Genomic DNA, 15,587 nt, shown 5'->3' with positions numbered 1-15,587 from the left:
CTTCTGTCCACCTCTTGCATCAAGGCCTCTAGTGCATCAGCAGAGAACCTTGATGCAAGCACTCTCGCAGGCTTGGTACAAACTCAGATCGGCAGATTGGTGAGTTCTGGCATGCAGATTGGAGGATGTGGGATTTAGTAGTGCGCAACCTTTATTCAGTGTTTTAAAATAACTCAACAGTTTTAAACATAGCAACGAGACCCGTACCTGTGTTTTATGTGTGCGATGTCTGGTCTCCGTTCGGACTCCGTGCAGACCCGTACCTTATTTTTAGCAAATAACAGGTCCCGGCTACCTTTAAGAGATGCAGCCTGCCTGTCAGAGGTACAGCCTGCCTTTAAGAGATTCGGGCTCCCCCTGCTTGTGGAAAGTGCGAATGTCATTGAATCCTCATGTCAATGCTGGTTTGGAAAGCATGGTTTAGGTGAGTGTTCAGGCAGGACGCATGCTTCGTCCTGCCTGCAATGGAAGCACCAGGTGCAGGTTAATCCTGAATCCGCGGTTAACCCGCGCCCGATTTTGGGGGTTAAACAATTTAAGTAACTTAAAGTAAATTGAACACAAAATACTGTAAAATAAATAAATGAAAATGTCAGTACCTATATCCCAATCACACTCTTCTGGCCTATCATACTCCATTGGCCTTCAACAGCCGGAAACCAGGAAATCACATAGGATAATTTATATGTAATTTAACTCAATTTCCATATTATAATAACGCTCTTGCACTGAATATTAAATTAATAACAGAATATGCAAGAGCATTTTAGGCCATCTGAAAAAAATGCATGCAGTACAGATCAAGTGGGCTCTGGCAAAACAGATCTCCATCCAATTTCCTTGCCCTTCCATGCCCATTCTGTCTTAGTGGGAGTGATCCTACCTGTTGGAAACTCCACCCCTATATCTGCATGATCCCTACAAACAGTGATCTCTAAAAGCGGAATCCACCCTAAATGGGTTTGATATGTGGGTTGTACGTGGGCCAGTTGGAGGAACAGGCCTGATGGGCCAAATGTCCTTTTCTCATTCTGTGCTTCTATCGTGTTCCTTATACTGAGGTGCTGTTCTCACCAGCATTACTCACCTCATTTTGTAAATGCATGAGTCGATGCTTTTGAGTAGGTGTTCTCAGACATAGTTTGCCAGGTCTGAAAAAAATGTAAAAGCACATAGCATCACTTACAATATGATCTTATTGATTGTTTTAAAAAGCATGGAAGAGTCATGTTTTAAAAGACAGGTCATCAGATGACTCCTCCAGATTTTTCTAGAGAGCCTATAGTTATTTTTTAAAAATCTCTGTGCTTTAATTTCTTTGCCACCATACCACTTAAAAACTCAAAATCTTTTCTATATTTCTTCTCCATTTATGACATTGTGCCATCTATTTTGTTTCCTAGGGGTTTGAAATTTGTCTTGGACAGTAGCACTAACTCCGCGGACCGTATGGCAGTAACCGCCTGTTATACGCCTCGCCCAATATTCTGTTCTGTTGAAGTCAGTGGAATTGAATATCGGACGGGGAGTACACTGGGCCGAAGATACGACACCGCTTGTTTTGTGCTACAAGCGAAGACGAATTTCTACCCCCTAGTTATTTAATGGCTTGTATCCAAAACGGTGTGAAGTGTGATATTCTAAGTCATATTTCAAAATGTTATAAGATAGGAAGTATTCAAATGAAATCTCTGGTAAAAGAATGCTAATTCCTATATTTAAAATAGTGCCTGTGTGACTGTTCTCAGAGGCACTGCTAAAATTCTCAGTGATGCCTACAGCAGGAAATTTGAAGACAACAGAGTGAAACATCCTATTTTTAAGCCAATGAGCACTAAATATCGTCAGGGCCAAGTTGTCAATGTCCACTTCTCAAAATGGTATCCATAGTATGAACTATTTGGAAATCTGTAAGTTGGAAGACACAAATCAAAGGAGTGTCCTTTGGGAAATCCTTATTAATAGACTTGATACATTCTGACTATATTGAAATTAAGACTTATTATACCGTCTCCTATTCCAACTCTTTCTTTGCCACATACTCTAAAGTGTGAAACTCTTTATCTCTATCAGTCTTCCCTTCCACCTACAATCTTTTAAACATAGAAACTTAAGAAATCTGAGAAACAGGCCATTGGATTCAACACACCCACCCCACGCTTGGCATCTTCCATCCATCAATTCTTCACTTGTCTTCTCTCCTACTGTCCCACACTATATGCCTCAGCCTTTCAGTCAGAAACATTAGCCTGTGATTTAGCATATAAATATTCCAACTGCACGGGGGGCGCAATTGTTCAGCATTAAACACAGTCAGAAATATTACACTATGAATAAACAGAGTGGGCCTGTATATCTTGATCCTTCACACCCACCAATGATCCATGAGCCTGACCCTGTCGCCTTTCCTGGGGTGAGGCAATTTGATGACTTATCAGCAGGACCCCACCAGTATCGGCACTGCTGGGCTGCCCGCTAGGTTTGGGGGGTGCCGCGGGCCTGAAAGAAATGTGGTGCTGGCCACCCCCTTGTCTGCAAAACCAGAATGTCCGGCTGGAAAATCTTTTTAAAAACTGGAAATAGGCTCGTTTACTGGATTTCTCCAGGGATTTGTGTGCTTCTTCAGTGTTCCAGGCCATGCAGTCAGCTTGGAAAACTTTTGCGGGCTCCACTTCTGCTTCAGGAAGCTAATGCATGCCTGCCTCTTACAAACATAGATTGGGGCCACAGAGAGCGGGAACTTCACCAGGACACTCCATTTGCCAGTACCATCTCCACAGGAAATTTCAGTTTCAGTTTCTTTGGGGTGAACATCTGGTGCTACTGGACCCTTTCCCATTTTCTATCCTTGCTTGTCCTTGCCCACCCCGATCCTCAAGGAAATTCGGGCCTACGTAATTTCCATTGAATATGTGTGAAATTATGCATTTATATCATTTTACTGATACTTCTGTTCCATGCCTTTTATCAAGGCAATAGTTCTACTAGTATATATTATTGCTTATGATATGATTTCAGGTTTTGAAATGAGACGTACCGTTGACTTAACCTGCTTTATGAAGGCTTTTCGTACCTACAATTCACAAAAAAGTGACATTTAAAATTAATTGTGGACTAAAGAAGCAACAATGCTGAAATTAACAAAATGCAGCTCAAATATTTTCACCTTGCTCTCCGTGAAAGTGGCCGTTATTAAAATAAACAAACCCTTGAAGAGAAATGGTAATATGTTACAATACATTGTCATCTTAAGTCAAAATTGATATCATTTTCAAACACTACAGTACTCTGCCATATATTTAGCTTACCTGAATTGAGTTTAAGGAAACAAATGCATAATGGACAAAATCAGGAGAACGCTCATCCATTGTAGCAAATCCAATGATCCAGGTCAATCCAAAAACAGGAGTGAGAATAAGGACGGCTTTAATGATTTTCTTAATTGTTTCTTTGTCCTCCTTCTTTTTTCCTTCTGAAACAGATGGTCTCATCAGTTTCACAATGACCACAGTCAGGATTAACATATTGATGCCAATAATGCATCCGAGTGGTACAACGAATGTATGAAATGCAGTGAATTCTCCAAGCGGCATGGCATTTAGCCAACAGTTATTTTTCCTCGTATAGTTGCCTTTGTTTACGAAGCTCGTGGTTGCACCAATTACTATTGCCAGGGGGCAAGCATAGCCAACGATAAGAGCAAATGACATAAAGACAGACTTTCTCAGATGATGGAAAACAAAAATAAGCTGGTGGAGGAGCGTTAGACTTTGGGTAAGTGTCCAGAAGAATACAGAAAGGAAGAAAAAATGAGTGAAAATCGTAGCAATTATGCACAACGTTTCATTGGTTTTAACAGAATGAATTGAACCAATTAGAAAGGAAGACTGGGCAAATAGCAAAGCAATAGCAGTATTGATCAGTGTAGTGTGACGGAAATGGGCGATGCTGCTTTTGACAACTGTGTTCCACACTATAATTTCAACAGTGATACAAAGTATCAATGATACAATGGAAATGCCTAATCCTATTTTGGTAATTTCCTCAAGATACGGAACATGTCTTGGCTTCCGTGACATTAGTACACCAAAGGATGTCAAGTGCTCACAAATGCAGATAGTTCCATTCTCATTGACAGTTGTTGTACAACCAGCAGTCGACCAGCCACCTTCTCCCTCAAAGAGTTCAAAATTCCAAAAAACGCATGTTGCAGTTTCCAGAATAGCTGATTGACTTTTTGAGGAGAAAACCATTGTGATGTTAATGTTTTGGTTCTTCTCTACGTTCTTATCATTGGCCACTTTCAATGAAGTTGATTGAACCAGGCTGTTTAGAAAGTAGTTTTCTTGGAATTCCTTTGATTCAATGTTTTTTTGGGGTAAAATGTCACCTATTTTTGAATACAGGATGCTTGATATTTTAAAAGTGTAGTTATTTTTCATCATAGCTTTCAAACTTTCACTGTCTATCTCTGCTGTAACGGTATAAGGCCCCGAAAAATTCTGAAAATAATCGATTGTGGAATTAGGATCAAACTCTTTTCCTTTTAGTTTAATAGTTGGAAATGCTACACTGAATTCTTTCCCAGGAGGCAGAAGTGCTTGGCTGAATTGTTCAACTGACTTCATTAATGTACTTGAATGGGAGTAGTCCGTTCTTCCTTTCTCTGAATTTGACTGTGTTACATTGCTTGCTATCGAAAGGAAATCCTGTAAGGAAATAAAAGTAATACAATAATATTACACAAGGAAAAGTCTTTATCAAATTAGGGGTAGAATGGTAAATCATAGAGTAAAAACATTATCTGTAATACTTCATCAAAGTGCCGTGTTTAAATAGGAAATCAACCCCAGTTAATACGGGCTATTTACCATTTTATGACTGAATACCTCTTGTATGGCTATTCCAATTTTAGTTAAAATTGTTCATTTTTTGGGAACCTTTGTCCTCATCGAGATAGGGTTATCAATGTTAGGGATGGAAAACTTTTACTTTTTTTTAAGCCCGCTGTCAGAACATTGCACTTCCAGGGCAGGTATAAACAGGTTAGAGGCAGGGTAAAGCTCCTTCTACTATTTGCCAGCAGCAAGCTTCAACCCTTGCCTCACAAGAGTCCTCCCATCACCCCATGGCAACATTTCCATTTACCATTTCCTTTTATCCTCTCTGAGTCAGATTTAGTATCATTTAGTACCAAATTAGAACAGTTCTGTGCTGTGTGACCATGGTCACTAAAAGACCGAGGTTAGGAATTGCCAAACTTATTTGATATAGACGATTGTACCCAAAAGACACCAGCCTAGTCTTAATTTGAATCTAGGCACTGGAGATGAAAGAACAGTGTGTTAAATCACTGCTTCACCTTGTTAAACTTGTTCATTTTTGATGGCAGCATAATTAAAATATTTCTAATGTCACATTTCTAAGATTAAGTAAATGTTTTTTCTGATAGTATTCCAAATGTACTTTTCTCTCTCAGTAAGAGGGGTTACAGTTGCATGTCATTTGATATCCACCCCTGACAGGTGCCACCAAAAAATGTATGTTTAAAAAAAATACTAACCTTAATCTGGAGCCAGGAAGAGCCAAGAGTGCTCCACCCAACTCCGCATCCCCTGCCCGATTGGCTCCCCCCTCCCAGACTCATCTTAGGCCCTGGGCCGCTGTCCCAGTGGATGATCTTGCTACCCAGCCCTCCTGTTCCCCCCCCCCCCCGCCCCACCCCGCCACAGCCATCCTCCACTCCCATCCCTGCTGTGACTGGCGAGTTGTGTCTGTTGTGTCTGGGGCTGTGGCTGGCAGCCGCATCTGCTGGTACTATCCTAATGAGGCCAGTGGACAAATTTTGTTGGTAATATGGACCTCCAGAAATCGTTTGATAAGGTTGCACACAAGAGAATATTAGCAAAAAATGAAAGCGCATGGAATTGGAGATAACCTTGCTGTACGGGTGGTAATTGGTTCAGAGGCAGGAGACAGAGAGTAGGGATATAGGGAATATACTCTGATTGGTGGGATGTGACAGGTGGTGTTCCCCAGGGATCTACACTGGGCCTCAGCTTTTCACCATCTATATCAATGACTTGGGTGAAGGAATAGAGAGTTGTATATCTAAGTTTGCAGATGACACTGCTAGGAGGCACAGTAAATTGTGTAGATGGAACCAGAAAGTTACAAATGGAAACAGACTAAGGCAAAATATGGCAGATTCAGGGTGAGGTAATCTACTTTGGATCCAAGAAAGAAAAAACAGATTATTTTTTTAATAGTGAGAGACTAGGAATTGTGGAGGAGCAAAGGCAGTTGAGCTACAATCAGCCATGATCTAATTGAATGGCAGAACAAGCTCGAAGGGATGAATAGCCTACTCCTGTTCCTATCTTCCTATGTACTGTGGCCTAGGAATAGGGCCGGGACCATTTTCGGGTGTGCTGGGGGGGGGGGGGGGGAGGAGGGAGGGCGTAGATCCCATCCCCCACTCCTGAATGATGAGGCCCAAAGCTCTCCAGATATGAGGCCTCGGGCCTCATTTCAATATTGACAGCAATGTGTGGGAGAGGTGGCGATCGGGGGGGACCGGGAGAGGTGGCGATCGGGGGGGACCGGGAGAGGTGGCGATCGGGGGGGACCGGGAGAGGTGGCGATCGGGGGGGACCGGGAGAGGTGGCGATCGGGGGGGACCGGGAGAGGTGGCGATCGGGGGGGACCGGGAGAGGTGGCGATCGGGGGGGACCGGGAGAGGTGGCGATCGGGGGGGACCGGGAGAGGTGGCGATCGGGGGGGACCGGGAGAGGTGGCGATCGGGGGGGACCGGGAGAGGTGGCGATCGGGGGGGACCGGGAGAGGTGGCGATCGGGGGGGACCGGGAGAGGTGGCGATCGGGGGGGACCGGGAGAGGTGGCGATCGGGGGGGACCGGGAGAGGTGGCGATCGGGGGGGACCGGGAGAGGTGGCGATCGGGGGGGACCGGGAGAGGTGGCGATCGGGGGGGACCGGGAGAGGTGGCGATCGGGGGGGACCGGGAGAGGTGGCGATCGGGGGGGGGACCGGGAGAGGTGGCGATCGGGGGGGGGACCGGGAGAGGTGGCGATCGGGGGGGACCGGGAGAGGTGGCGATCGGGGGGGACCGGGAGAGGTGGCGATCGGGGGGGACCGGGAGAGGTGGCGATCGGGGGGGACCGGGAGAGGTGGCGATCGGGGGGGACCGGGAGAGGTGGCGATCGGGGGGGACCGGGAGAGGTGGCGATCGGGGGGGACCGGGAGAGGTGGCGATCGGGGGGGACCGGGAGAGGTGGCGATCGGGGGGGATCGGGAGAGGTGGCGATCGGGGGGGACCGGGAGAGGTGGCGATCGGGGGGGACCGGGAGAGGTGGCGATCGGGGGGGACCGGGAGAGGTGGCGATCGGGGGGGACCGGGAGAGGTGGCGATCGGGGGGGACCGGGAGAGGTGGCGATCGGGGGGGATCGGGAGAGGTGGCGATCGGGGGGGATCGGGAGAGGTGGCGATCAGGGGGGATCGGGAGAGGTGGCGATCGGGGGGACCGGGAGAGGTGGCGATCGGGGGGATCGGGAGTGGAGATTGGGTCCTTCAATGTGGGATCGGGAAGATCACTCCTCCACCTCCCATCTTCTCACTTAGGTAAACTACTTACCTTCTTTGTTGCAGGCGACCCCTAGGGCTGGTTTCCTTGATTATAATTATTTTTTTAAAATTTCTTTACGGAGTACTAAATACCTCTATTTTCCTCCCATTCCTCTTGTAATAAGAACATAAGAAATAGAAGCAGGAGTAGGCCAATCGGCCCCTCGAGCCTGCTCCGCCATTCAATAAGATCATGGCTGATCTGATCCTAACCTCAAATCTAAATTCATGTCCAATTTCCTGCCCGCTCCCCGTAACCCCTAATTCCCTTTACTTCTAGGAAACTGTCTATTTCTGTTTTAAATTTATTTAATGATGTAGCTTCCACAGCTTCCTGGGGCAGCAAATTCCACAGACCTACCACCCTCTGAGTGAAGAAGTTTCTCCTCATCTCAGTTTTGAAGGAGCAGCCCCTTATTCTAAGATTATGCCCCCTAGTTCTAGTTTCACCCATCCTTGGGAACATCCTTACCGCATCCACCCGATCAAGCCCCTTCACAATCTTATATGTTTCAATAAGATCGCCTCTCATTCTTCTGAACTCCAATGAGTAGAGTCCCAATCTACTCAACCTCTCCTCATATGTCCGCCCCCTCATCCCCGCGATTAACCGAGCGAACCTTCTTTGTACTGCCTCGAGAGCAAGTATGTCTTTTCTTATCTATGGGACGTGCGCCAGTTGTGGATCAATTGCTTGAGAGTGACCGGGGATAACCCTTCCTCTAACTTTCCTTCCCCTCGGGTGTCTGAGATGAGGAACCCAGAGGTGTCAGTGATCAAGTCTTCACCCACCCTCGAGGGGTACTGAACCAACCCCCTACCCCAGGACACAGCTAAACTACATTAAATAATAAGATATGATCAGACACGATTGGCTAAAAATATTGGTGGAGCAATTATCCTAAAATAGAGATGTTGGGCCCGATTTTAGCACCCGCTACCGGGTGCGTTCTCGGCGGGGGGGGGGGCCCCGAAAATCCCGAAATCCAGGTGCGGGACCGGATCGGGCCTCGATCCCAACCACTTCCGGGTTCCCCGATGACGCGCCGGCGTGCGCGCGCAGCCCCCACTGGTGGGAATTCCGCAGGCAATTAAAGCCAGCGGGATGCCACTTGAGAGTATTTACTTTGCTTGTTCAGGTCATTAACTGACCTGATTAAGGGACTGTGTGTGATTTTGGATAAACATGGGACTGTTTCCCACACTGGGGGAAACACTCCCAGTTGAAATGGACGTGTTGCAGCTGTCAGCCTGTGGCAGCTGCAAAGGTCCATTTGACAGGTGGTGGTGGGGGAGGGGGGGGGGGGGGGGGGGAGACCCTCACTCATTGCAGGAGGCCACTCCGTCACTTGGGAAAAAAGTTTGGCCTCCACCACCCTCCTCCTGATGGTTGAAGTCCCCAACCTGCACACTTACCCCGGGGTCCAGACACATGTACCTACCTTGCGGACCCCCTCAGATGTACATCTTGCGGATGGGGGCCGCCGTAGCTGCAGTCATGACCTCCTCGGAGGGCGAACAGCATCACCAGCCTCACCAGCCTCGCCATCCACGCCGTCCACCTCTGACACGTGGAACTCCACAACACAGTGCTGCGACACATCCACCTGTACAGCAGGAGGGAGGGCTACCGCAGAGAGAGATGCGTCGCAGAGGGCACTACCCTCGCCACAGGGTCCACAGACCGAGGCTCAGCCTCCTGGACCTCTCTGAGCAGCAGTGCACACGGAGGCTCAGAGTCACTCGACATGTAGCCGTGGACATCTGCAGCCTCCTTCATGCCGACCTGCTCCTGGCTGGCCCGTGCACCATCTTCCTACCTGTCGCTGTCAAAGTCACCACTGCCCTCCCGAACTTCTGCTCCACAGCCTTCCAGGCTGCAACCGGGGACATCCCCGATGTCTCTCAGTCGTCTGCGCAGAAGAGCCCTGCAAATACACCTACACCCACTCTGCAGTGACACACTGAGTGGCATCAGTGGTGGGTCCTCATAGGGATACCCAGGAGCGGGCATTATTGCACAAACCGGACAGGATTCGCGAAGACATGGCAGTAGTGGTGCCAATATAATGTGTGATGTGAGTTGTTCTTTAATTCAATAGAAGTAAGAACCATGACAAACCCTCAAACACCCTTGTGCATCCCCTTCATGCTCACGACACGTTTGCCTTACGCTGCCTACTGCACATATGTGATGCATGCCCTGTGGCTGCAGCACAGGTGGTGGCAGGTTGAGTGAGGCTGGCCGTGAGAGAGATGCACGAGAGGGTGAGTATGGGATAGAGCCATGAGATTGTATGAGGATTGGGTTGCGTGGTAGTGGCGGGGTGAGTACTCGCGAGGTGAGTAGGTGCAGGTGAGATGAGGATGAGGTTTGAGTGGGTATGAGGGGTGATGTGACAGAGTAGTGTTGGCAGTGCCGAAGGAGATGTGGAGTGGGGGCAGTGTTGTGGCAGACGGAGTGTAGGGGAAAGACTACGTGTTCTCACTGTGGCTGACCTACTGAGGTCATTGGAGCGCCTCCTGCACTGTATGCAGGTGGGCGATATGTTGGTGGCGCTGGTGACCTCCTCTGCCACCTTGAGCCAGGCCTTCTTGGTGGCAGAGGCAGGCCGCTTCCTCCCGCCCGCCGGGTGGAAGATCTCTGTCCTCTCCCTCCTCCTCACCCCATCTAATGATACCTTGGGTGAGACATCATTAAACTGGGAGCAGCCTTCCCTCTGGGCTGCTCCATGCTGTAATTTTTGCTGTTTGTGGCAGTATCTGTCAGTGGAGGACTGCCCCTTTAAATAGAGCGCCTCCAGCTGACAGATCTTACTGCGCATGCGCAGCCCGCCCGACGCACAGATCAGCAGCGGGGAACCCGGAGGAGCAGGTAAGTGGATCCAATTAGTGCGTTGCGTGCTATGATCGCGCGGACAACCCACTAATTTCACTGGGCGTGTTTTCAACACGCCCGCTGGCCCACCCGCCGAGAACCCGCGCCCCTGGTAAAAACGGGCCCGTTAACTTAGAACCAAAATGCTTTTACTCAATGTACCACTATATCAAATCCAGAAGGGTTTAGATTAGCTTTGATCTCCTTGGAGATGAAGGAAAATGACTTACTGACACAATTGATGTATTAAATGAAGATTTTGAATTAATTGCAGCATTGGAAAGTGTTTCCAGAATATTAATTGAAGCATCAGTATCTGCAGTATTGCTGTCGCTCTCATACGCCTGGTTAAAGACAGATAGATTACGCAATACTGCAGGCAGCTTTTGGGACACTGCACCACGGCCTTCCACTAGTTCCTGAAAGACAACGTAAACCAGTTAAATCACAAAAACTCAGCTTCCTATAACCTTTTTATTCTTTTCTGACCGCCCTGCTATAGTCCACATCCAAGTTTAGGCTTTTTTCTTGGACGATCTCTTGTGACATTTCTCAGGGGTAGTTCTATAATAATAATGGTGTTTGGGTCAGGGTGGTAAGGGATGACATCAAGGCCACTGATTTACAGTGACTAAATAAGTCAAATTCCATTTTTATTAAATGGCATTCTGTCTTTTTTAACTCATGCTTTGGTGACTAAATTCCACAGCTCCGTACATTATTCCATGCAAACTGTAAATTAGTAGCCTTTATTAATATACCAGCTGATCTCTTGTGGCATTACACACATGGGGTATGATTTTATCTGGGAGCCGGGAAGGGGATGGTGGGGGGGGGGGGGTGGTAGTGGAATTCCTGACGGGAAACTCGGAAGTATGGGTTTCCTGGACGTCCTTATGATTTTGACGTAAGGACGTCTTTTTTGTGTATGTTTCTCACCCGATAGGCTAGCCTGATTGACAGGCTGGCTCTCAGTTGGACGGGAGAGCAGCCAGCAAGAGGACGTGAAAAGGTAAGTGTTAGATGGGGCGGGGGGTGTCGGGGGTCATCGGGGGGGGGGGGGGCCTCAGGCATCGGGGGCCATCAGGTCGGAGGTCACCAGGGGGTCAGTCATTGGAGGGGGGGGGGGGGGGGAGAGTCAGTCCTCGGAGGGGGTGTCAGTCATCGGGGGGGGAAGGGGTGTCAGTCATCAGTTGGGTTGGGGTCGAGGGTCATCGCGGGGTCAGAGATCGTGGGGGAGTCGGTCGATTGCGTTTGTAGGGTCGCTGCAAATAGGCTTGTTGGGCCTGGGGGAAGCAACTCCTGCTCTTCCGGGCCCACACCACTGTGCTATAAAAGCACATACCTGCAGTTTTGGGCCTTCTCGCCTTCTCTCATGTGGCATGAAGGAGAAGGCCCGGGAATCCCGGCCCCCAGGTGTTAAAAGCAAAAAAACTCTAAAAATGGAGGCCCGCAGCCTCCTTGAAAGCTTTCAGTGACCGACCCGCCTCCTAAGAGCAGGTTGGTCACCCACCCCTCCGTTAAAACCGGAAGTGGGTGGGTTGGGGGCAGGTTTTAGATTTTTAAAATTTTTACCGCCCACACCCACCTGTTTTTCCCATTTAAAATCATGCCCATGGAGTCAAGGTCAAGTGCTGTATTCAGGTTAAGGGGAGGTGGAGGGTGGAGATAATTGGACCCAAGCAGGGGAGGGGGTGAAGGTGCAATGGAAGGAGGGAGGGGAGGGTTGGGGGAGACGAGTATGAAAGGGCGATTGGGAGTGAAATGAGAAAGAGGATAAGAGAGTAAGAGGAGAAGAGTGGTTGAGGAGGAGAAACAGGAGTATCGGGGGGAGGGGGGGGGGGCAAATGAGAAGGACCGCAGGAAAAGAGGAGGATGTAGGGAAAGGAGAAGAGGCGGAGGATAGGCGGGAGGAAGTACAGAGCCTTGGTCAGATCCCATCTGGAGTTGGGCATTGAAACCCAGGAAAGATATATTGGCCTTGGAGGGGTAGAGTATAGATTCACCAGAATGAACCCGGGGCTTACTAGGCTATATTATGAGGACAGGTTGCATAAACTTGGTTTGTATTCCCTTGAGTTTAGACGATTGAGGGATGATCTAATCCAGGTGTTTATAATGATAAAGGGATTCGATAGGGTATATACAGAGAAACTATTTCCTTTGGTGGAGGAATCAGAAACAAGAGGGCATAATCTTAAAATTAGAGCTAGGCCATTTAGGAATGAAATCAGGAAGCCCTATTTCAAACAAAGGGTAGTGGAAATCTGGAACTCTCTCCCCCAAAAGGCTGTGGATGCTGGGTCAATTGAAATTTTCAGGGCTGAGATAGATGCATTTTTATTAGGGTAATGAGGGGTATGGAACAAAGTCGGGTGAATGAAGGTGAGGTACAGACGAGCCATGATCTAATTGAATAGCGGAACAGGCTCGAGAGGCTGAATGGCCTACTCCTGGTCCTGTGGGGGTAATTTTAACCCGCAGGACAGTGGGGGGGGGTTTAAAAATTTTAAAATGGGAAACCCGTCTCCAACCTACCTCCAAGGTGCCCAATTCCAGTTTTAACGGAGGTGGATTGGGGAGTGGGCTACTAACCTGCCCTCCGGACTCGGGCCCGACATTTAAATATTTTAGCGGGGCTGCGTGCCTCTCATTTTTGCTCTCTTTCAAATTTAATGCTGGCCGACCGAGTTTCTCAGGCCTCGGGAAACCCGACAGCCGAAGGGAGGTGAGAACGGCTGCACGGTACAGGTAAGTGCCTTTCCAGCACTGCTTGTGGGCCAGGAGGAGCCAGAGTGCTTCCCCCGGCCCCCCAAGCTAACCTGCTCCCCCCCACCGTGATTGGCCGACCCCCACACCCACCCACGATTGGACCCCCTCCCGCAATCGCCCTCCCCAGGATCTCTGACCGCCCCCACCCGATGTCTGACCCGCAATCTGACCCCACCTGGTGTCTGACCGGCGATCTCTCCCTCCGTTCCTCCCTCCCTCCGCTCTGCTCCCTGGCTGTGGCCTGGTGCCGCAGGCCTATGCGCCCGACAGTCAGTCAGCCTCTCAATCTGTCTTGCAGTGGTTGGGAAATTGATACAAAAAATGTAAAACTTGTCCTGCTGTTAATTTCGACAGGACCTCCTAGAAACCTCCCCCCTGCTCCCTCCCCACTCCCCGTAAATATTGGGGCTGTAGTGTTTCTCGAAGAGGGGAGGAGAGACGAGGATTCAGGGAGGATTCAGAGGTTGACCGGGTGGTCCAAAGGGGAAGATGTAGGAGACAGGGTCATTTTAATATTACACCACTCCTCCCCCCTCTAAACCTCCTCCTATCCTCCCCTTCCCCTTGTCTCCCTCCCTCTCCTTCAGCTGCACTCCCCCTCCTCCCCCCTCTAAACCTCCTCCTATCCTCCCCTTCCCCTTGTCTCCCTCCCTCTCCTTCCACTGCACTCCCCCTCCTCCCCCCTCTAAACCTCCTTTATCCTCTCCTTCCACTGCACTCCACCTCCTCGCCCCCTCTAAACCTCCTCCTATCTTCCCCTTCTCTCCCTCCCTCTCCTTCAGCTGCACTCCCCCCTCCTCCCCCCTCTAAACCTCCTTTATCCTCCCCTTCCCCTCCTCTCCCTCCCTCTCCTTCAGCTGCACTCCTCCTCCTCCCCCCTCTAAACCTCCTCCTATCCTCCCCTTCCCCTCCACTTCCTCCCTCTCCTTCCACTGCACTCCCCCTCCTCTCCCCCTCTAAACCACCTCCTATCCTCCCCTTCCCCTCCTCTCCTTCCACTGCACTCCCCCTCCTGCCACCCTCTCCCCCTTCTCTCCATTCTCCACCTTTCCTCTCACCCCTTCTCATCCCCTCCTCTCCTCCTCTCTCTCCCATCGGCTCACCACTTGTTCTCTTCTTCTCCCTTTGTCCCATCTCCTCCCTCTCAAAATTGAAAAGCTGACTCGGTGGGAGGGAGATCCTGAAGTTATACCAATGCTTGTGGTGGTGAGGGGGGTGGGGGCAGGGGGGAGGTAAGAGATGCTTGAGGATTGCTCATTGAAATGCTGTACATTGGGGGAGGGATTTGGAAATGGTACTCGGTGGGAAAGGTGGGGTTGGGATTGGGAGATACTACGCAGTAGGAGAGGACAAACGTCGGGGATAGGGATTCTGTCTGGATGAGGGGCACAGGCTACAATTTCTTATCAGTATGGGGAGTAAAGCCTTGTGAGCGGGTGAGCAGAACCAATTTTGTTTTCAGCGGGTGGTCGTTCTCAGTCGTGATGGTGAAAATATCAAGGTGGAGGGAAGGTGGAGTAGATTTTCACCTTCACCGCCAGGGAGGTGATCTGGCAAAGTGGACACCCACCTTTTATATAATCCATCCAATTTTCATTGCCTTGGTTTCAATGGTAATGAAAACCAGGCGAATTCTATAATGGGTGGGTGATTTGCCCCACTAGTTTATCGCCCAAGTGGTGATGGTGAAAATCATCCCAATAAGTCAGATTATGTGCCCCTCGCAGTGCCACCTAAGGGGGCAATACCATTAGAATGTGGCGACCCCTCGCCATTCTTAATATGTAATAGCTATTCCTCCATCTATGTATTTAATTTTTATCCCTTTAAAGCTAAGAACGCACAGATGAATTAGTTGCTGCTATGGATCTGGGACCTGAAATCCCTGGGGAGGTCTGGTGGTGGGGGATTGTGGATCAGGAGCAGAGTGGAACTTCTGCCCACCACTTGCCTGCAATTTTAAACCTACCTGAAATCCTAGGGTCATGGTCGTTTAAATGCTTAAATGCTTTGGGCAGCCCCCTGCACGGTTTCTGGCACAAATGGGGCATCCGCCCAATTTGCTGCGTGGCGCATCTTCTGATTTCAGAACGCAGAATGAGACATGCTGTAGGCACGTGTGAGCCTCATCAGCACGGAATATTTATTTCAATTTGGTCCTACGCTGAAATTCATGTCTTTGATTGAGGCTCCTCTTACCGCGAGATTTCTCACCTATATTAAATTGAGTCACGGGACTTACCCTGGGCACCTTAAAGGGAAATTGCTATTTGATTTGCTGTTAAAAATGTTTGT

The 15,587-nt window shown here is 49.1% G+C and overlaps 1 protein-coding gene across 1 annotated transcript in view; it reads right to left on the bottom strand.

Moving 5' to 3' along the window:
* Positions 1-1,088: 1,088 nt before the first annotated feature.
* The window catches only part of LOC137322151 (adhesion G-protein coupled receptor F3-like), a 101,136-nt gene continuing 86,637 nt past the window's right edge, over positions 1,089-15,587 (bottom strand). The window contains exons 16-20 of the mRNA XM_067985265.1: positions 10,751-10,939; positions 3,309-4,709; positions 3,167-3,208; positions 3,038-3,073; positions 1,089-1,151 (exon numbers count right to left, since the gene is read on the bottom strand). Of these exons, the coding sequence (XP_067841366.1) occupies positions 1,089-1,151; positions 3,038-3,073; positions 3,167-3,208; positions 3,309-4,709; positions 10,751-10,939 (1,731 nt within the window). The remainder of the gene's footprint in view (positions 1,152-3,037; positions 3,074-3,166; positions 3,209-3,308; positions 4,710-10,750; positions 10,940-15,587) is intronic.

This window comes from Heptranchias perlo, chromosome 5 (assembly GCF_035084215.1).
Source record: "Heptranchias perlo isolate sHepPer1 chromosome 5, sHepPer1.hap1, whole genome shotgun sequence".
NCBI lineage: Eukaryota > Metazoa > Chordata > Chondrichthyes > Hexanchiformes > Hexanchidae > Heptranchias > Heptranchias perlo.
The sequence above is the reverse complement of the archived record's forward strand: the minus strand, read 5'-3'. Positions and strand labels throughout refer to the sequence as shown.